Source organism: Mobula hypostoma, chromosome 8 (assembly GCF_963921235.1).
Source record: "Mobula hypostoma chromosome 8, sMobHyp1.1, whole genome shotgun sequence".
Lineage (NCBI taxonomy): Eukaryota > Metazoa > Chordata > Chondrichthyes > Myliobatiformes > Myliobatidae > Mobula > Mobula hypostoma.
Window position 1 is genome coordinate 19,940,946 of NC_086104.1, and position 23,432 is coordinate 19,964,377.

Consider the following 23,432-nt stretch of genomic DNA (forward strand, 5'->3'; position numbering starts at 1 on the left):
CAAAAAGAAAAAACAAAGTAGTGAGGCAGCATTCATGGGTTCAACGTCCATTCAGAAATCAGATGGCAGAGGGGAAGAAGCTGTTCCTGAATTGTTGAATGTGTGTCTTCAGGCTGCTGTACTTTCTCCCTGGAGGGAACAATGAGAAGAGGGCATGTCCTGGGTGATGGGGGTCCTTAATGATGGAGGCCGCCTTTTTTTGAGGCGCCCCTTCTTGAAGGTGTCCTGGACGCTGGGGAGGCTAGTGCCCATGATGGCGCTGACTGAGTTTACAACTTTTCTGCAACTTTTTTCGATCCTGTGCTATCTCCCTCAACCTCCCATACCAAACAGTGAATCGGCCAGTTAGAATGCGCTCCATGATACCTCTGTAGATATTTGCAAGTGTCCTTGGTGACAAAGCAAACCTCTGATGAGTCAGGGTATAGACCAGTTGTAAGTATGAAGAAATGGCAGTTGGAGTTTAAACCATACAAGTGTGAGGGGTCGCATTTCTGGAGATCAAATATTAAGAGGAAAGTATGCAGTGAACAGTGAGACCCTAAGCAGCACTGACATACAGGGGAATTTTGGGGTGTAAGTCTACGGCTCCCTGAAAGTAGCAACAGGGTGATTAGAAGAGGATTATGGCATGCTTGCCTTGATTGGTCAGAGTGGTAAGAATGAATGTCAGTAAATTATGTTATAGCTGGATAAAGATTAGTTAGGCCGCACTTGGAGTATTGTGGGCAGTTCTGGCCGCCACAGTACAGGAAAGGTGCATGGGCTGTGGACAGCATACAGTAGAAGGTATAGGCTTTGGAGAGGGTACAGCAGAGGGTAGGGGCTTTGGAGAGCGTACAGCAGAGGGTAGGGGCTTTGGAGAGGGTACAGCAGAGGGTAGGGGCTTTGGAGAGGGTACCGAAGAGGGTAGGGGCTGTGGAGAGAGTACAGAAAAGGGTAGGGGTTGTGACAGGGTACAGAAGAGGGTAGGGGTTTTCGAGAGCGTACAGAAGAGGGTAGAGGTTTTGGAGAGCATACAGAATAGGGTAGGGGCTGTGGAGAGGGTACAAAACAGGGTAGGGGCTATGGAGAGGGTACAGCAGAGAGTATGGGCTTTGGAGAGCGTAGAGAAGAGGGTATGGGCTTTGGAGAGGGTACAGAACAGGGTAGGGGTTTTGGAGAGGGTACAGAAGAGGGTAGGGGTTTTGGAGAGCATACAGAAGAGGGTAGGGGCTGTGGACAGGGTACAGCAGAAGGTAGGGGCTGTGGAGAGGGTACAGAAGAGGGTAGGGGCTTTGGAGAGGGTACAGCAGAGGGTAAGGGCTGTGGAGAGGGTACAGAAGGAGGTCAGCAGGATGTTGCCTTGGTTAGAGAGTATTAGCTATAAGGAGAGGTTAGACAAACTTAGATTGTTCTCACTGGAGTGTTGACTGAGGACAATCTGACTGACATGCATAAAATTATAAGAGGTATACATGGGGCAGGTAGTCAGAGCCTTTCTCCAGAAGTGGAAATATTAAATTCTAGCATGCATACCTTTTAAGTGAGAGGGGGAATGTTTAAGAGACTTACAAAACATTTTTTTTAATATACAGAGACTACCAGGAGAAGGAATCGGATACAATTACAGCAAATAAGAGGCATTGAGGCAGACACGTGATCAGGCAGGGAACAAGGTGATATAAACCATGTGCAGGTACATGTGCTGTTTAAAATGGCATCATCTTCACCACAGATATTGTGATCTTAAGGGCCTGTTCCTGCTCTGCACTCTTCTATGTGTTGTGAACCAAGTCCCCCTTTGCTTTAATTCACTCATAGGACTGTGCATCCTTCACTGGCCCTCAGCAGGTACAAAGCACCTGCAAGTAAGTCGTCAGTTCATTCAAAGCCAAAGGATAAAATGGAAGATGTTAGCAATATAACCATTACAGAAAGAAATTTACATTACTTGTATTCTTAGTAATAGGTCCAGAGCGGGTGTTAACACTCAGGGGTCCACAGATCCCTTGGTTAATAGTAGTCTTCAGTCACATTCTGGGCCCAATAAGGATGGCTGATTTCTTAAAGCTATAGGGTTCCTGTTACAATGCTGGCTTATTAAATTGAGGTATATTTAACCATTCAAATTTGTCAGATGTCCTATCAGGATTTGGACTCACTGCTCCAGGCCAACAAGCAGTGTTTCAGGATAGATGTTCAGAACCACATCACTACCATACCATTGCCTTCAGAATTTCAAATGAGCAGGAAAATAACCCATTGTTTGTTTTGAACTTGCTGGGTTTAGAAGCCCTGGAGGGAAGGAGTTGAATTTTCGTAGGTTTTATGGATTCACATGAAGATTTATTGTGGGAACCTAGAACAAGATGCTCACCCTGCCGTGGGTTATAACTCACACAGCAGCTGAAGTGTTTATTACCCTGCACAGTATTTGTACACTCAACCAGTGAAGTGCTCTTTCACTTTGAACTCTCTGATTCTTATCAAATGAACTGCAAATCCTGCCAACCAGGCTCTTGTACAGTATCGATGCTTGACCACAGTGAAAAGGGGCTATATTCTCAGTTACACTGTCCCACACACCTAAATACTGCACCCTACAAGTTCTGAGGAGCCATTTCTGCAGATTTCTTTGCTCAAAGCCCTAAACATGGCTGTGCGGGTTAGGTAATGGCCCTCGTTAAACCTCCTTACTAATACACTTTCGGTTTGATTCATTTGTTCTACTTCCCAGATTAGTTGAATCTCAGGCATCCATATCCGAACCTCCCCCTTCGACTCCATCCCTAGCCCCCCTCCTATACACATCACAACCCCTACCCTCCATCATTCCGATGTTTACTGAATGGCTCTGGCTTTCAACTAAGCAAAGCCTGCATCCAAACGTGCTCTCCTCAGAACCCTGATTGCACCACTGCCTCACCCTCCCCTCCTCCATAATCTCCAGTCATATAATCCTCCAAATTCATTGTACTCCTCCAGTTCTGCTCTCCTGGTCAAACCTAGTTCTAAATGAACCTGTATTCAATACTAAAGCTCTAACCTCTGGAAATGCAACACAAAACATTTTCATTTCCCTTTCATCCTTTAAGCCTAACACTTTTTCTTTTGCCCTTATACAGCTCATCCAAAAGAAGCACAGAAAACCTATAGTACAATACAGCCCTTTCGACCCACAAAGCTGTGCTGAACATGTCCTTACCTTAGAAATTACCCAGGGTTACCCATAGCCCTCTATTTTTCTGAGCTCCATGTACCTATCCAGGAGTCTCTTAAAAGGCCTTATCGTATCCGCCTCCACAGGCAGCCCATTCCACACACTCACCACTCTGCGTAAAAAACTTACCCCTGACATCTCCTCTGTACCTACTTCCAAGCACCTTAAAACTGTACCCTCTTGTGCTAGCCATTTCAACCCTGGGAAAAAGCCTCCGACTATCCACACGATCAATGCCTCTCAACATCTTATACACCTCTGAGAAGTGGCAGATGGAGTTCAACCCCGAGAAGTGTGAGGTGGTACACTTTGGAAGGACAAACTCCAAGGCAGAGTAATAGACAATACAATAGACAATAGGTGCAGGAGTAGGCCATTCATCCCTTCGAGCCAGCACCGCCATTCACTGTGATCATGGCTGATCATCCACTATCAGTATCCAGTTCCTGCCTTATCCCCATAACCTTTGATTCCACTATCTTTAAGAGCTCTATCCATCTCTTTTTTGAAAGCAGCCAGAGACTTGGCCTCCACAGCCTTCTGGGGCAGAGCATTCCATATATCCACCACTCTCTGGGTGAAAAAGTTTTTCCTCAAAGTAAATGGCAGGATACTTAGTAGTGTGGAGGAGCAGAGGGATCTGGGGGTACATGTCCACAGATCCCTGAAAGTTGCCTCACAGGTCAATAGGGTAGTTAAGAAAGCTTATGGGGTGTTAGCTTTCATAAGTCGAGGGACAGAGTTTAAGAGTCGCGAGGTAATGATGCAGCTCTATTAAACTCTGGTTAGGCCACACTTGGAGTACTGTGCTCAGTTCTGGTCGCCTCACTGTAGGAAGGATGTGGAAGCATTGGAAAGGGTACAGAGGAGATTTACCAGGATGCTGCCTGGTTTAGAGATTATGCATTATGATCAGAGATTAAGGGAGCTAGGGCTTTACTCTTTGGAGAGGAGGAGGATGAGAGGAGACATGATAGAGGTGTACAAGATAATAAGAGGAATAGATAGAGTGGATAACCAGCGCCTCTTCCCCAGGGCACCACTGCTCATTACAAGAGGACATGACTTTAAGGTAAGGGGTGGGAAGTTCAAGGGGGATATTAGAGGAAGGTTTTTTACTCAGAGAGTGGTTGGTGTGTGGAATGCACTGCCTGAGTCAGTGGTGGAGGCAGATACACTAGTGAAGTTTAAGAGGCTACTAGACAGGTATATGGAGGAATTTAAGGTGGGGGGTTATATGGGAGGCAGGGTTTGAGGGTCAGCACAACATTGTGGGCTGAAGGGCCTGTAATGTGCTGTACTATTTTATGTTCTATGTTCTATCAGGTCACCTCTCATCCTCCGATGCTCCAAAGAGAAAAGACCGAGTTCACTCAACCTATTCTTATAAAGCATGCTCCCCAATCCAGACAACATCTTTGTAAATCGCCTCTGCACCCCTTCTATGGTTTTCACATCCTTCCTGTAGTGAGGCGACCAGAACTGAGCACAGTACTCCAACTGGGGTCTGACCAGGGTCCTATATAGCTGCAACATTACCTCTCGGCTCCTAAACTCAGTCCCACAATTGATGAAGGCCAATGCACTGTATGCCTTCTTAACCACAGAGTCAACCTGCACAGCTGCTTTGAGTGTCCTATGGACTTGGACCCCAAGATCCCTTTGATCCTCCACACAGCCAAGAGTCTTACCATTATACTATATACTGCCATCGTATATGACCTACCAAAATGAACCACCTCACATTTATCTGGGTTGAACTCAATCTGCCATTTCTCAGCCCAGTTTTGCATCCTATCAATGTCCCACTGTAACCTCTGACAGCCCTCCACACTATCCACAACACCTCTAACCTTTGTGTCATCAGCAAATTTACTAACCCATTCCTGCATTTCCTCATCCAGGTCATTTATAAAAATCACAAAGAGTAAGGGTCCCAGAACAGATCCCTGAGGCACACCACTGGTGACTGACCTCCATGCAGAACATAAATGTTAACATTTGTTTGATGATGCTCCTATGAAATGTCTTGGGAAACTTTACTATTTAAAGATCTTATGAAAAGATTGTAAAGAGCAAACAAAATCATTTTTAAAGAAAATTAAACCAAATTAATGAAACACCACTGTGTATTCATTTCCATAGATGCTGCCTGACCTGATGAGTTCTTCCAGCATTTTATATGTGTTGCTTTGGACTTCCAGATTCTGCAGACTGTCTCATGTTTATATATTTCTCTATCATGCAACTATTAACATCCATATATCTGTAATAATTAAATCTGACATCTTGGTCTTTATGCCTGCCCTGATAGTCACCAAAATAATGATAATGACTGATATTGTCCCGCATTCATCAGTCACGGGTCATGTTTATACATCAGAAGAGAGCTTTGATGTGTGCAGAGTTCGCTAATGTCCATATCCTACAATCAGTGTTACTATCTACTGATCTGTTACACTAAAACATTGCTCAACCCCATTCTGCTGCCTCCTCCCTGTAACCTTTCACACCTTGACTAATCAAGAACTTACCAACTTCCACCTAAAATACACCTAATGACCTGGCCTTCACAGCCACCCGTGGCAACGAATTCCACAGATTCAACACCCTCTGCCTAAAGAAATCCTTCCTCACCTCTGTTCAATAGTGACACCCCACCATTCTGAGGATCTGCCCTCTGGTCCTAGACTCCCCCACTATAGGAAACATCCTCTCCATATCCACTCTATCGAGGCCTTTCAACATTCAATAGGTTTTAATGATATCTCCAACCGCACTCCCCCCTCATATTCTTCTAAATTCCAGCGAATACAGGCCCAGAGATATCAGGTACGATCAGGTTTATGTGACAAGCCTTTCATTCCTGGAATCATTCTGCCGAACATCCTCTGAATCCTCTCCAATGTCAGAACATCCTTTTTTAGATAAGTGGCCCAGACAGTTCTCCGAAAGAGACCTCACCAATGCCTCATAAAGCCTCAACATTTCATCCTTGCTTTATATTCTAGTCCTCTCAAAACGAATACCAACATTGCATTTGGTTTCCTCACCACCAATTCAAGCTGCAAGTCATCCTTTAGGAAATACGGAACGAGGACTCCCAAGTTCCTCTGCACCTCCGATTTTTGAATTTTCTCCCCGTTTAGAAAACAGTCTAGGTTTTTATTCCTTCTACCAAAGTGCATGACTATACACTTCCTGACACTGTATTCCATCTGCCATTTCTTTGGACATTCTCCTAATCTGTCTAGATCATTCTGCAGCCTCCCTGTTTCCTCAACACTACCCGGCCCTCCACCAATCTTCATATCATCCACAAACTTGGCCACAAAGCCATCAATTCCATCATCCAAATTATTGACATGCAATGTAAAAGGAAGCAGTCCCAACACCAGCCTCTGTGGAACACCACAACTAGTCACCAGCAGCCAACTAGAAAAGGCTCCCTTTATTCCCATTCTTTGCCTCCTGTCAGTCAGCCAATGCGCTATCTTTCCTGTAATGCCTTGGACTCTTACCTTGTTAAGCTGCCTCATGTGCTTAGAGCATAGAATGGTACAGCACAGTACAGACCTTTTGACCCACAATGTTGTGGCAACCTATATACACCTGTTCCACACTCAACTTAAACCTTCCCCATTGCCCATAACCCTCCACCTTCCCTTTACCCATAAGTCTATCTAAGAGTCTCTTAAATGAGGCCAGAATGAGAAGGTGGCGGAAGTGGAGGGAGTACAAGCTAAAAGGTGATAGGTGAAGCCAGGTGGGTGGGGTAAGGGGGAGCTGAAGTAAGAAGCTAGGAGATGATAGGTAGAAAAGTTAAAAGGCCGGAGAAGATATTTGTTTAATATTGATATACACGTACATATAAGTATCAAACAGAGTCAGGCTCTTATCTTGCTCACTAGTATTGTGCAATCTTAGGAAAGTTCCTCGACCATACAACAATAATTTCATTCTTACTATATCCTACAATGCCCATTCACAGCTATGTAGAGATTTAACTTGACTAGACAGGACACATTTGCAAACACAGCAATACAACTAAGTACAGAAGGAACCTTTGCAAAACTATGTGGAATCTTTAAATAAACATTGCCAAGGATGTTTGTTAGGAAACCAAATATACCAAACTAATTTGATTACTTTAGTTTCCTATTATAGAGCCAAACTTGCTTAAAACACCCTTCACCTGTTTAGCCGCAGAGAGATAACGTTTGAGGCTAAAATGCTGGGTTGACCCAAATGCTTTGTTTATTTTTAAATTATTTAAAATATCATGAAGCAGTATGCCCTACAGGTTTTAACAAAAGAGAATCAGAGACTTAAAAAGGTTAGGGTCAGGTAAGTGCTCTCAGGAATTAAAGGCCCTCAATATTTACAAATTACATCAATATTTGGGAGAAATCATGTCCAGGAATTACTTTGGACAATGTAACATAAATGTCTCTGTTTACAGGCCAATCAATGTGGAAGGCGATCTTTAGTTGGTCACACCAGTGACAGTCTCCAGTTATAAGGACCTCCCACATTGTTTTTTTCCATGAACTACCTTACAGCTGATTGTACAAAAGGGATTGAAGCCAGCGGCCAAGAGCAAACACATGCTGAACACTGCAGATAGAGATCAACTCTCCCACCAGAAGGTATACATACAGATTTCAATTGTTGTCACTTTTGACTGAAGTGCTGCTGAAAAGTTCCCCATTCTTTCTAAAAATCCTGCTTTTGCACTCTCAGTGTTTAATCCAAAGTTACTGCTCCATACAGCAAAACATAAGCTACTTGAAATTGAACATATTCCAATCAGATAAAGCTATGTATTTTCCCAATGCATGCCAACACTGGTAGCAACAAAAAGAGCAGTGCGCTAAGAACAAAGCTTATGCTGTAACTTCACGGTCCTCAAGTGGACGGTGTGGAGATTTTTCAAGAAATGCAGTGGTAACCTACACAAAGAAGTCTTTAAGTAACTCAGTGAAAAAGACGCAACAATATCCTAAAATCCATACAATCCACTATGTTGCTCAAATGGGTCCAATTTTGGGAGCTTCAGCTAAATGTTCGGAAACCAGGACTAAAAAAGTTGTAAGAGGAGGTTGACCTTTTACCTTTCAATGGATCATATCTTTGTTAAGTAGGTTACTGTCACAGTCCGGTCCGTTGATTCCTCATTTCAGTTAATTTCCTTTTTCCCGTGTTCTACGGGGCTCCTTGATTAGGGCACCTGATTTTCATCCGAACCAGCAGCATAAAAACTCTGTTACATCTACACCATGCTGGTCCATCTCCTGAGCCGTGCGGCAATGCATGTTCTGGGCCGCCAAGAATAGTGGACTCGGTACCTGGGGTTGCTTTGGGAATTCTGTCATTTTCGTGTCCAGCTGAGGATTGCCGACTGTTTGTCGCTACTCCGAGTCGGGAACTCTGTCCCTTCATGTCCAGTTAAGTGATTGCCGGCCGTTTGCCGCTTCAGGTGCTACTCCGAGTCAAGATACGAATTGTCTGTCATTGTTGGTTCAGTCATCTCGTGCCCAGCTGAGGAATGCAGGCCATTTGCCGCTACTCCGAGTTAAAATACGAATTGTCTGTCGTTGTTTGGTTTTGTCATCTCGCGTCCAGCTGAGTTTTGCAGGCCATTTGCCGCACTCTGAGCCAAGATACCAATTGTCTGTCTTTGTTTGGTTTTGTCGTTCCACGTCCAAGTTCGAGTCCTGGATCCGTGTCCAAGTCCGAGCCCCGGCTTCGTGTCCGAGTCCAAGTCCAGGCTCCGAGTCCGAGTCCGTGTCCAAGTCCAGGCTCCGTGTCCAAGTCTGAGTCCGAGTCCAAGTCCAGGCTCCGTGTCCGAGTCCGAATCCAAGTCCAAGTCCAGACTCCGTGTCCGAATCCGAATCCAAGTCCAAGTCCAGGCTCCGTGTCCGAGTCCGAGTCCAGGCTCCGTGTCCGAGTCCGAGTCCAGGCTCCGTGTCCGAGTCCGAGTCCAGGCTCCGTGTCCGAGTCCGAGTCCCAGTCCAGGTTCCGCGTCCGAGTCCCAGTCCAGGTTCCGCGTCCGAGTCCAGGTCCTGGATCCGCGTCCGAGTCCAGGTCCTGGATCCGCGTCCGAGTCCAGGTCCTGGGTCCGCGTCCGAGTCCAGGTCCTGGGTCCGCGTCCGAGTCCAGGTCCTGGGTCCGCGTCCGAGTCCAGGTCCTGGGTCCGCGTCCGAGTCCAGGTCCTGGGTCCGCGTCCGAGTCCAGGTCCTGGGTCCGCGTCCGAGTCCAGGTCCTGGGTCCGCGTCCGAGTCCAGGTCCTGGGTCCGCGTCCGAGTCCAGGTCCTGGGTCCGCGTCCGAGTCCAGGTCCTGGGTCCGCGTCCGAGTCCAGGTCCTGGGTCCGCGTCCGAGTCCAGGTCCTGGGTCCGCGTCCGAGTCCAGGTCCTGGGTCCGCATCCGAGTCCGAGTCCAGGCTCCAGACGCCCCCAACGCCCCCTTGTAACAGTTACTGGGTGTACTCAATAAAGTAGTTTAAAGAAATTTGGGTAAGAACTAGATGGATTTCCAAGGAAAACCGCTCCAAGATATATGGTGAAAGCAACTGAGGGAAATGGTACTTAACTGGGAAAGGACATTTTCTTCAACCGATTGCCCTTTCCCAATTTTTTTATATATATATATAAGCTTGTAAGAGCATCAGTTGCACGTATTTGTGCTCAAAAAGCAGTGGTTTTTGTCACAGGAAGTTAAATCTGTGAGAAATAAGCAGTAAGATAATTCTGAATTGTTTTGCTGACTGCAGTTTCAAACGTTCAGGCTTGAAGATGTCAGAAACAGCCGGGAGTGAACTTGAAATGATTTCACTACTTCAACAAGTTAGGAATTATGAAAGCATTGGCAATCATCTTGAATGTTACAATGAAAATGAAGATTTGGAGGGTGCAATCATTAAAAGCATTGCGTGAGGTAGTCCATTACCTTCCCTAGGCATCTGCATTGAGTGGAACGTGGGAGGAAACTGGAACACCCAGAGAAAACCCACACAGTGACGGGAAGAATGCACCAACACTTTGCAGACAGTGGTGGAATTGAAGCATGGTTGCTGGTGATACAATAGCATAATGCTACCATGACACCGCAGTAAAAGTATTGGTAATCGTCTGGGAGGGGACGGAAATTCTCACAATGCATGCTCACTGTACCTGCAACTTGAGTGGACGCAATGAAGTGGGTCAAGCTGGATGCAGACACCTCATGAGCAATATGGACTGGGCTTGGTGGGGAGGCTTTTTCCACCACTTCTGTGAGAGGAAGAAACGTATAAACATGAGTAGCAAATAGTACATTAAAGCATTTTTTAAAAATGCATCACATGCCAGTAATTTATGGAAAGGCAGCTGAAACAACAGTGGATAGAGGTGTCAAATCTCAGTATAAATTCACAATGACAATGCAGCATAATTGATGGACAAGGCTATCCAACCTTAGCAGATTGCCTGCAGCAATGATCAACAATAAGAGCTTCTTCAGTTCTGTGGAACCAAATTAAATGGCAGCATGGCCTGCCACAGTAGCGCAATGGTTAGCACAACGTTCTACAGAACCAGCGACCCTGGTTCAATTCCCCCCGCTGCTGTAAGGAACCTGTACATTCTCTCTGTGACCATGTGGGTTTCCTCCAGGTGCTCCGGTTTCCTCAGATGCACCAGTCAGTAGGTTAATAGGTCATTTTAAATTATCCTGTGACTAGACTAAGATTAAATTGGGGTTTGCTGGATGGTGTGGCTTGAAGGGCCGGAAGGGCCTATTCCACACTGTATCTCAATCAATCAATATATCAATCAATCAATAAATAAACAAACAGACATCCTTAATTTGAACTGTACTGCCTTCCATAAGGAACCATTGGAGGAGAAGAGTCTTGAAACAAGCTGGGGAAGGAAAGTCTTCAGGAACTTTCATGGGCAGCTGGCCCCGTTAAGATTCAGGAAACATTATTTCCAAAGCCCATGCTGCGTCTAATGGAAAATCAGTGCTTGACTGAAATATACCAACAGACTTGGTTGACAGTCACATCAGAAATAGACCCACGTTTATAAACCCTGTTGCTACAGCTGCACACAGAGAAAGGAAACATCAGGTGATGGTGTTAGTTAGTAGTGATAAAAAGAGAACATACCAGGGAAGTCGGAGTCGATCTGTATCGTACTGATACTGGGAGATAGCTGAGGCAGACCAGATTCCGCAACTACCTTCTCCTTTTCAAGTTCCTAAGTGCAAACAAAAGATATTTAATATTATTATTTTAAAGGCAGACAGATTTTGGTGAACAAAAAAAAAATCACTAGTTCTAAAATCACTGGCCTAACACAACAATCATCCAAATCCTAGGAGGGCCAGTGTAATATCTTACTAAAGCACTTTTTAAATCAGGCAGAAGCACAATTGGTTCCATGGCTTATCCTTCATTTCAGGGAATCATTTGTATATGGAATTCTATTATGATGAAAGGTTGTTAACCTAACCACAAATCTGTGTCTGACCTGCTGAGTATCTCCAATATTTTATTGTTCTGACTGCCCATCTCTTACAGTCCATTCATTTATTTGTTCAAGTCTATTAATTTGCTTCTGTCTACATCTCTTCCATTTCTTTTCCCAAATCTCACCTTGCTCTTCCATTCTCTCTTCAGTTCCTCACTTATACCACATACAGTACATCATAAACATGAGAAAATCTGCAGATGCTGGAAATTCTTCTTTATTTCATCCTTCTCTGCTCCCTCAATGTCTCTTCGCTAAAGTCTTTATTTCCCCTGTCTCTTCTTTGTCCTTCTTCACTCTCACCTTTGTCCCTTCATTCATATTTCTTCTGACACTTCTGTCTATTTTTGTTTTTGCTTCTAGTGCTTCTTTTCTTAAAGTTACCTTCCCTCCTTTTCTGTTTCTACATGAGTTGTATGATCTTGATCAGGAAAATGCAACTGTAAGTACTAATGTCCACTTCAATCTTTGCAAATCAAACCAGCTAGGGAGTGAGAAACACAAAATTCTGCAGGAACTCACGGCAGGCCAGGCAGCATCTATGGAAAAAAGTACTGTCCCCGTTTCGGGTCGAGACCCTTCATCAGGGAGGTGAGACTCAGCTTCTTTCCATAATACTCAACTGCTTTATTCCCAACCATCCATATACTGGGCCTCCTACATTCATTCTTGGAGACTGGATGTAAACTGCACCAGCTATGGGGGATGTTAGCATTGCATGCATCAAGATTATCTTTGACACACTCTAGCAAACACCAATCAATCTCTTCACTGGAGCACATAATGAGCATTCAATTATAAAAGTGAGACATTTATACTGAATCTAATCACTTTGCCACTATAACCACAGGACTGTACCTACCTGTTCTGGTGTGGTGGTGCCCACTGTAACAGAAAGAACACAACAAAATGAAGGGTTAGTCAGGGGATATGGAACATGATTTTGCACATAAAACATGAAGTTTTTTTTCATCTCATGTTACAAATATGGTACGATTTTGGAAAAGCTTTGGAGAAAATTTAGCAAAATAAGCAGCTTTGGATTTGCTGAAATAGGAAAAAGATTGGCTGTGGAAATACAATATCCTACGGCAGTGAGCTGCCTTAGATTAATGGTACGTGAAAAGGCCTGACTTTATCCCAGAATTCAGTTTTGAGCCATTGCAGAGTAACAGATGAAATATACTTAGTCTGGTAGAACATTCACTACTTTTCAAAATCACAAGTTTTACCCCTTCCTTGAGTAGGAAAACTCACCTTGATGTAGTATGCCAATGTGATCTCATCAGAGCACTGTGCAATTGAAACAAAACTCCTCCACATTCCTACTCTTACAATATTTGCCAATACACCGAATGCCTTTCTAATTGCTTACTGTACCTGTATATCAACCCTCAGTTATTTACAATCACCACCTGAACACTGAAATGGATACCCTCTTTTTTACCCCACAATTAGTCCATAGTGTTCATCCCCTTTCACGTAAAGTGCTTAAGTCCCCTGAAGCCTTTCTATTTCTTTCTTACAGCCATGTTATTTTGTATGATGATCAAACATAAGATATATGACATATGATCCTGGCAACTCACTCAGCGCAGTCATTCAATGCTAAACCTACCCTTTCATTCTGTCTGTTTCTGTTCATTAACTAATCCTGAATCCATGGAAAAATATTATCCCCAATACCATTCACTCTAATTTTGTTAATCAGCAACTCAATCGCTTCCAAGTTCATCACATCCTCTGGTTCAACTGTTTCTGCCCTACTAATTACAACTTCAGAACTCTAATTCATCAAATATCATTTTCCTCTCATATTATTTTTATGTTGATTCTACCCAATGTTATTATTATACACCATGCTATTACTTCCTTAATAATAGATTGCAGAACTTTCTCTGCAACAGATAACAAGCTCATTTTCTGATAGTTCCCTGTTTTCTCCCTCTCCTTTCTTAATGTGGATCACATTTGCTACCTTCCAGACAATGTGAATCATTCTAGAATCCATGGAATTTTGGAAGACGAGAAACATGAATCACTATCTCCACAGTCATCCCTTTCACAAACATATGATATAGGTCATCAGGCTCAAGGATTTATTGCCTTTCAATTCCATTAATTCCTCCAATACTAATATTTTACTCATGTTAATTTCTTTGAGCTCCCCATTCACTCCAGTCCTGTGGTTTCTTCATTATTCCTGGAAGGTTTTGAGACATAAAACAACTATTTTTTCTATAATTGCATGACTCTCAGAAAACTAGAAGCAGAAGACTAGTCCACCAAGCCCTCATGTCTGCCCTGACATTCGATACACCCAGCAGTTCTTCCGTTCCGGGTCTCAACTCTTCTTCTAAGTCAGTTCCTCATTGCCCTAAATTCTCTACTTTCAGAAGTTTATCTGTCTTCTTTAAATAATTCCTATGATCAAGCCTCCATAATCCTCCAATTCCAGGTTTTCCCTACCAGTCTGTTGTCCTTATCCAGTATAGTCTCCATGCAGCACCAGACCCACAGGAACTCACTTAATGCACAACTGCTAAGCCAAAATATACAAGTCCTTTCACTTTAAGATTGCAGGTATCCAACAAGAAAACTCACCACCACCTTCTCAAGGACAATTATGGACAGGTATTATCTGTTGGCATTGCCAATAAAGCCCGCATTTCATTTGTGAATAAACTTAATATATTGACATTGGCCAAATAAGCCACATGTTGGCCAATCTCAAGAGCTTTCTCAATAAATTAGTTGGAGGAGAGAAGATAAAAATGTCAACACTTTGATTATACTTTGTTGCTCAGAGTTCACTGTCTAGGTGAGATGGAAGAAGACAGCAGGAGCCATTACCTTCAGGCAGGGCTGGACTGAATCAACAGTTCAAAAGGAACAGCAATGATGATGTTAATCATTTTTCATTTTAAAGAGGAGCCACACAGTCAAATAATAAATCAAATCAAAGATCATTTCAGGCACAAATGCACCCCTCTCAACGTCTGCATCACATTAAGTTTGCTTTTTCTGCTGTTGTGTAGAACATTGTTTTCCCAGACAAAGCTTACATTGTATTCTCTCTCAGTCAGGAAGTATCTTAAAAGACTCTACCCTACTGGAATTATTACCTTCAATTGAGATTTTATTAAGGCTTTTGTTTTAACAGCCTGCCTGTCTGTTTCAGCCTGCATCTTTTGAGTCAAACTGACAGTAGCATTTTTCAAACAGAAACTTCAAGATTCAAGATTGTTTACTGTCATTCTTCTGCATGAGTGTAAAGGAGAACAAAATGATTGTACTCCCGATCCAATGCAGCATAAAAAAAATAAATATTAAAGCAATTCTATAAAACACAACAAACAAGTAACTGTTGTGTGTGTGTGTGTGTGTGTGTGTGTGTGTGTGTGTGTGTGTGTCTGTACGTACATTAGGGTGATGTATAGTGGTGGTGGGGTGCTGAATGGTGAAGGTGTTGGTCAGCCTTGATGGTGGGTAGGCCAGTGCCAGGCTGTATTGGGTATTTTAACTAGCTGTTGTAGGGCCCTCCTATTACACCATTGGGCAAGACAGCGTGAGCAATCAATTGATGCAGGGACAGGGGAAAGTCAGAACCACTAGATACCATCTGGCCTTCAATACTGCACTATGCCTGTTGAACATCCAATATTTCTAAAGACAGGTGTTCAATGAAAGGATTGGCAAAGGGGACTAATAGTATGAATGTCCAATGCTAGAGGGCATGCATTGAAAGTGGGGGTAGGTTCAAGGATGACGTGAGGAGGGGGGTAAGTTTTCCACTCAGCGAGTTCTGGATGTCTGAATGTGCTGCCTCGTGTGGTGGTAGAGGCAAATACATCAGAGGTTTTTAAGAGACGTTTGGATAGGCAATAGATGTAAGGAAGGTGGAGGGATATGGATGTGCTGTAGGTAGGAGGGGTTAGAGTTTGGTGTTTTTTCTTTGCTTTTTAACTGGTTCTGCACAACACTTTTCTTGTGCTGTATTGCTCAATGTTCTATGAGACCAAGATCAACCTCTTCTCCAATAAGGTGCATCACTGCAATTCTATCAAAGCACAAAATTCACACTTGTAGATGCTGTGTATTTAGAATTAAAATAAAATATATAAATAATGTATAAATTATTTGTGAATTTCACTTTTATTCTCAGTTCACATCACCTGCTATCACCTAGCTTACAAATTTAGCCTTGAAGGTTTGTCAAAGCAAGCAATTCTTTTGAAGACACAAGACTGCAAATGGTGCAATCTGGAGAAAGAAGAACAAACTGCTGGAGAAGTTCAGTGGGTCAAGCAGATCCTTGGGGGCAAAGGGATAAGCTGATGCTTCGGGTCAGGATCCGACATCAAGGCTCGTAAGTATTTCATTTACATAATAAGCAGATGTAGATGTTATCATCGTGCATGATTGCAACATTTTTAAAACACCTTTAATGCAGAGACGAGTCCTGAGGAACTTTCCTCATGAAAAGTTCAGAAAGGATATGAAGCAGGAAATGAGGAAAAGGGGGGAGATGGAAGGCCAAGGCAGCAAATTTTAAGAACACTGCACCAAAGGTGTGAACCCTGTATAAATAAAGTTTTGGTTTTGGACCACTGAAGAGTCTGCTCACATTTCACAATACCCCTGACATGATATTGTCAGCTCAACCCCCTTAAAGTGCCAACATTTTCATCCTAACAAAAACAAGATTGTGACTCGAATTCTTGGTAAGTGCAGAACAATCTCCATGATCCAAGTCGACATACATTGAATACATTACAATCATATTAGATGGTCCATGTTAAAGCAGGACTGAGCAAAGTTTAATAGAAATGCGTTGACCTCTTCTATATTAATATCAAAAGGTAACATCACAGGTGTGGCTGCACTATCAGTGACCACATACTAGCCACAGGAACCTTTGTACACTTACTTCTGAACAAAATAGCAGTCTTTAAACACAGATAGCTTTCTGGTCCAAAGAAGCATACCAAAGAGGTGGTTGTTTTAAGCAAGTTAATAGGAAGAAGCACACAGCTATATTCTTTGACATAAGAAGCATTGTTTCAGCCCGACAGCAAGCATTGAAGGGACTGCTCAAAAATTCAGCAAAAGTAAAATGAAATCCTGAAAGATGAAGACACAAAACAAGACCCCATTTTTGTTCCATTGGGACAGCATTTCATCCAACAAAAGGACCAGTTGTGCAGCAAATTCATCCACAGTCCTCTGAGATATGCATTGCCCGAGTCAATCCAAGACTGTGAATTTAATAACTGTACCACTAAGTGGTGCTGAACCACTAAATGTGGAAACAACCTGTACTGAGACATCAGTGACTGCAGCTACACGAGGTGCCAGGAGGGACAAATGATTCTGCGACATCACTGACAAACACAACCTAGCTAATAAAACTGCATTGACTAAGAAAGGTTCAAAAGAGGTCCACAAAAATGACTCCAGGATTGAGAGGCTTGTCAAATGAGGAGCGCTTGATGGTTCAGGACCTGTTCTCGCTAGAATTCAGAAGAATGAAGGGTGACCTCAATGAAACCTATTCAATAGTGAAAGGCCTTGACAGACTGGATGTGGAGAGGATGTTTCCTACGGTGGAAGTGTCTAAGAGCAGAGGGCACAGCCTCAGAATAGAGGGACGTCCTTTTAGAACAGAGAAGAGGAGGAGGAATTTCTTTCGCTAGACACCGGTGAATCTGTGGAACTCACTGCCACATGCAACTGTGGAGGCCAAGTCATCGGGTATATTTAAGGCAGAGGTTGATAAACTCTTGATTAGTCAGGGCATGAAGGGATACAGAGAGAAAGCAAGAGATTGAGACTGAGAGGGAAAATAGATCAGTCATGATGAAATAGTGAAGCAGACTCGATGGCCAAATGGCTTAATTCTGCTCCTATATCTTTTGATCTTATTGTCTTAGGGACTAAGGCAACACAATGCAGCCTCAGTGACTGTAGGAAATCTGGCTCCTCACTGACCGTAGGTATGGGGTAATGAGGATATCACTAATAGTAGGTTAAGATGATCATGGGTTGTTACTGACAGTACAGCCAGTAAGGGTTTGGATTTTACAGAATGTGGAGTGCACTGACTGTAGTGATAGGGTGACTCCTAAGTGACCCCTGAAATGGTCCAGCAAGCCACAAAGGATATTTAGGGATGAACAATAAATGCTAGCCCAGTCAGAGATCACTGTTCCCCAGTAAAAAATTAAAATGAGTAATGAATGGACCTGCAGAGGGTAGCTTACAATGAGTTGCCCACCCCAATACTGTTTCACAATTGCTAGTTATGATACTGTTGAATAGTCCCCTCCTATAACATGGACTCTTGACCTCATAGTCTGCCTTGCACTTTATTGTCTACTCTACTGCACTTTCTCTTAACTGTAACACTTATTCTACATGTTTGACATTCTGCAAACTCAATGTACAGTTGTAATGAATTGATCTGGATGAACGTTATGCACTATTTTTTTCTGTATACCACAATAGTATAGTAAACCAATCTACCAAATTAAAAGTGAAAACAGAATAGGTTTGCTGGGATGAGAGAGAGTAGAGGGCAGATATTACACAAGCTACAGAAAATGCTTGGTTCCAGGAAACGAAAAAAAACCACGTGCATATTTCTTGGCGGGAGCTCAAGCAGACTTACATTCTTACGGTATCTAATATTGGTGCCCACTTACTTAGAGCCACAGAACAACAGTCAAAGAAAGAGTGTGTCAGCTGAACTGAAGTATGATAGTTTGCGGGTAAGACTTTAGCAGTAACATGCCTGTACAATCTACCCTTGCGGATTCAGATTTCTTTTGTACAATCTCCCAATATTATTCACATTCTGTCAGCTCCTCAGAATTTAGGAATCTCACATTACTTTCTCTCATTTAGTAAAAAAACTAATATAGTACAGATTATCCTGGTGGGCTTGGCAATACAGAAATAATACTTCAAAAGAATTCTAACCTTAACTTTCTTTTAAAACACTGATTCCCTCCTGCTGGGTAATAAGATAGGTTCAGCGAAAGTTATTTGGAGATATGTTTCTAGAATATTCACCTTTAAAGTGAAATCAATATCCTTAGAAGTGTTCTTAAAACACCTAGAATCATGCAAATGTAGCCCATAGAAGAGTAGCCAACTGAGTGTGACCTTGCTGAATATCAGAGTTAACTTTCTCTATTCTGTTAAGTATCTCAAAGATGTTTATTTTCTATGACTGACAATTGTTCCTTGGGTAATCTTTATCATAAGCAACGGCCATGGAAGAGAGGAGCTCTGTAATGACTTGGTAAGAGTTGGGTAGAACATTCTGGGCTAACCATCAGCAGATCAGAAACCCAGTGAAGACTGCAGATGCTGGAAATCTGCAGCAACACACAAAAACAAATGCTGGAGAATCTCAGCAGGTCAGGCAGCATCTATGGAGGGAAATGAATAGAAGTTTTGGGCCAAGACCCTTCATCAACTCCATTGCTTCCCTCCCTGGATGCTACATGACCTGCTGAGTTCCTAAAGCATTCTGTGTGCGTTATAGCAGATCTTTTAGTTGTCCATGATATGTAAGACAGCTAATTTCCTTTCTGTATCAGACAGAAAGCTGATTAAGAGCTTATAGACTCAGAACTGCTGGAAGCTATTGCACATTGACAGAATTCACTCCCACACTGCCTGCATCACATGTTGATTTATGTGGTGACGCTGTTACCTAATTTTATTATGTCTCATAACTCAAAAGCGTGTCCTTAAAACGAATGGGTAATGTGTGTGCCATTGCTTCTCTGTGAGATGCATGAAGAATATTAAATAATACATCCTGTAAGGTTGCATTTTGTAATATTTTATTTGACTTCGTGCCATCGCAGAGTGACTCGTAGCCTCATATAGTAACCACTTGAGGCCTAGCACAATCCAATAATATGAATGAGGTAGAGCAGCAAGAAACCTGTTCAAGTCACACTAGCCAACAATGTGGGGGACATTGGGGAAAAAAAATCCACCTTCCTTCCTCAAATACAGCTGTGCGCTAATTTTACATACCAATGTTAACTTCTCATTCAAAAAGACTGATGGATAATAACAGAAAATTTCTTTAATGGCCGTACCCTCCAAATATCCGGACCTGCATCTCAGTTTTTTTACACTACCTTACTTCCCATTTTTATATTTTCTATTTATGATTTATAAGTTAAATTTTTAATATTTACTATCGATTTGTAATCCAGGGAGCGGGAAGCACAGAATCAAATATCGCTATGATGATTGTACGTTCTAGTATCAATTGTTGGGGCGACAATAAAGTATAAAGTAATCCCTTGCATGATAATCGTTGTATGCCACTTTTATTGTTAACTTTAATATAGAGCATTATTGGGGCAGCAATAATTAATTTTAAAATTAATTTATGACCTGAGTAGCAATAAACGCATCTGATACCTCCTTCTCTGGGTTCAGCCTTATTGGATCTTAGTCTGGTCACTGGATTTCCAGAGGACTGGACAGCAATGGCCAGGCACAAATGTAATTATGATTGCTTTTAATTTATCTCAATAAGGAGCAGGACTGCCCTCAAGAGAAAGCTACTCTCCAGGCCTTAAACTAATTATTCTATATGCTAGTAGATCAATTAGGTTAAGGTCTGGAGAGGTAGCTTTCTCTTTCACTTGAGGCCAACGGGAAAAAAAAATTGAACATGTCCTTACCTTCTGGGATTATCACCTCAGGCTGTGGGGTTTGAATGGAGGAGAAGGCCTCCAAGGGTTGCTCTGGTGGAACTTGTGCTGGAGTGGGTAATGGGTCGGAGTGTTTAATCACGGGTTGAGTCATTGCAGGAGCAGGAACCCTGGGAACCTTAACATCAGGCCGAGGTTTGACAGTCACCTTCTTGAATGTCTGACTAACATGGTATCCCATTCCACCAGGACAGATTTGCTTGAAGGCAGCTGTTTAGGACAAGATAAAACGATGCTTAGCACAATTTAATGTACTATCCCATTCTGTATACACATACAGAGAATCATCAATCCATGCAGCATAGAACCAGGAACTTTGGTCCCACTGATCAATGCCAATCAAAATACACATCCAAGCCAGTCCCAATTGCCAGCATTTGGCCCATAAACCTCTAAACCTTTCCTGTGGATGTACCTGTCAAACTAACTTTTAAAAGTTGTTATCGTCCTTGCCTCAACCACTTCTTCTAGCAGCTCATTCCTTAAACATACCACCTGTGGATAAACGAGCTGCCTTTCAATTTCCTAATACGTCTCTTCCCCGCTCAGTTTAACGGTATGCCCCTAGTTCTCGAATTCCTAACACTGGGAAAAAGACAGAGTGTATTCACCCCATCTGCGCCCCACATGATTTTATACAGTACATCTCTTAAAGACCAATGACCATAGACCAATTCTATGCTCTATGGAATAAAGTCCAACCTCTTCCTATAATTCAGTTTCTCAAGTCCTGGCAGCATCCTGGTAGAACCTTTCTGCACTCTTTCCATTTTTAAAGAATCTTTTCTATATTAAGAAGACAAAAACTAAAGCCGGCCTGACCAGCTTCTTATACAACCTCACCATGATCTTCCAATTTATATACTCAGTGCCCTGACCAGTGTGCCAAAATCAGTCTTCACCATCCTGTCAACCTGTGATTCCACTTTCAGAGAACTATGTATTTGAACACAAGGTCCTTCTGTCCTACTACACTCCCCAGGACTCTACCATTCACTGTGAAGTTTCTAGTATTATTTAACTTTCCAAAATGCTATACCTCACAGTTATGTGAATTCAACTCCATTTGCCATTCCTCAGCCCTCTAAGTAATCAAGATTACTCCATAATTTTCTTCACTGTCTACTATGCAACCGATGTTAACCTGTAAACCTACCAAACATGACAAGTGTGAGGTGTTGCACTTTGGGAGGACCAACCAGAGTAGGTCTTACACAGTAAGTGGTCAGGCACTGAGGAGTGTGGTAGAACAAAGAGATCGAGGAATACAGGCCCATAATTCATTGAAAGTTGCATCACGGGTAGATAGGGTCATAAAGAAAGCTTCTGGCACATTAGCCTTCAGAAATCAAAGCACTGAGTACAGGAGATGGGATGTTATGTATGAAATTGTATTAGACATTGATGAGGCCTAGTTGAGAGTATTGTGTGCAGCTTTGGTCAGCTACCTACAGGAAAGATGTAAATAAGGTTGAAAGAGTACAGAGAAAATTTACGAAGAAGTTGCCAGATCTGGAGGTCAAGAAAGGTTGAATAGGTTAGGACTTTATTCCTTGGAATGTAGAAGATTGAAAGGAGATCAGACAGAACATAGAACATAGAATAGTACAGCACAGTCCAGGCCCTTCAGCCCACAACGTTGTGCTGACCCTCAAACCCTACCTCCCATATAACCACCCACCTTAAATTCCTCCATATACCTGTCTAGTAGCCTCTTAAACTTCACTAGTGTATCTGCCTCCACCACTGACTCAGGCAGTGCATTCCACACACCAACCACTCTCTGAGTAAAAAACCTTCCTCTAATAACCCCCTTGAACTTCCCACCCCTTACCTTAAAGCTATGTCCTCTTGTATTGAGCAGTGGTGCCCTGGGGAAGAGGTGCTGGCTATCCACTCTATCTATTCCTCTTAATATCTTGTACACCTCTATCATGGCTCCTCTCATTCTCCTTCTCTCCAAAGAGTAAACTCCTAGCTCCCTTAATCTCTGATCATAATCTATACTCTCTAAACCAGGAATATTCCTGGTAAATCACCTCTGTACCCTTTCCAATGCTTCCACATCCTTCCTATAGTGAGGCGACCAGAACTGGACACAGTACTCCAAATGTGGCCAAACCAGAGTTTTATAGAGCTGCATCATTACCTCGCGATTCTTAAACTCTATCCCTCGACTTATGAAAGCTAACACCCCATAAGCTTTCTTAACTACTCTATCTACCTGTGAGGCAACTTTCAGGGATCTGTGGACATGTACCCCGAGATCCCTCTGCTCCTCCACACTACCAAGTATCCTGCCTTTTACTTTGTACTCTGCCTTGGAGTTTGTCCTTCCAAAGTGTACCACCTCACACTTCTCCGGGTTGAACTTCATCTGCCACTTCTCAGTCCACTTCTGCATCTGATCAATGTCTCTCTGCAATCTTCGACAATCCTCTACACTATCTACAATACCACCAACCTTTGTGTCGTCTGCAAACTTGCCAACCCACTCTTCTACCCCCTCATCCAGGTCGTTAATAAAAATCACGAAAGGTAGAGGTCCCAGAACAGATCCTTGTGGGACACTACTAGTCACAACCCTCCAAACCAAATGTACTCCCTCCACCACGACCCTCTGCTTTCTGCAGGCAAGCCAATTCTGAATCCACCTGGCCAAACTTCCCTGGATCCCATGCCTTCTTACTTTCTGAATAAGCCTACTGTGTGGAACTTTGTCAAATGCCTTACTAAAATCCATGTAGATCACATCCACTACACTATCCTCATCTATATGCCTGGTCACCTCCTCAAAGAACTCTATCAGGCTTATTAGACACGATCTGCCCTTCACAAAGCCATGAGGTGTAAAAAATTATGGGGGGCATAGATAGGGTAAGTGCAAGCAAGCTTTTTCCACTGAGGTTGGGTGGGACTATAACCAGAGGTCATGGGTTAAGGGTGAAAGGTGCAATGTTTAAGGGGAA

General features: G+C 42.9%; 1 protein-coding gene across 6 annotated transcripts in view; it reads right to left on the bottom strand.

Moving 5' to 3' along the window:
* ltbp1 (latent transforming growth factor beta binding protein 1) overlaps positions 1-23,432 on the bottom strand; it is a 463,174-nt gene that overhangs the window by 172,109 nt on the left and 267,633 nt on the right. For 5 of the 6 annotated variants that reach the window (XM_063055533.1, XM_063055535.1, XM_063055537.1 and 2 more), the window contains 4 exons: positions 20,434-20,673; positions 12,579-12,601; positions 11,353-11,443; positions 10,376-10,474 (listed from right to left, as the gene is read on the bottom strand). In XM_063055533.1, coding sequence (XP_062911603.1) covers positions 10,376-10,474; positions 11,353-11,443; positions 12,579-12,601; positions 20,434-20,673 — 453 coding nt within the window. The remainder of the gene's footprint in view (positions 1-10,375; positions 10,475-11,352; positions 11,444-12,578; positions 12,602-20,433; positions 20,674-23,432) is intronic. The other variant, XM_063055536.1, reaches the window with a different exon arrangement.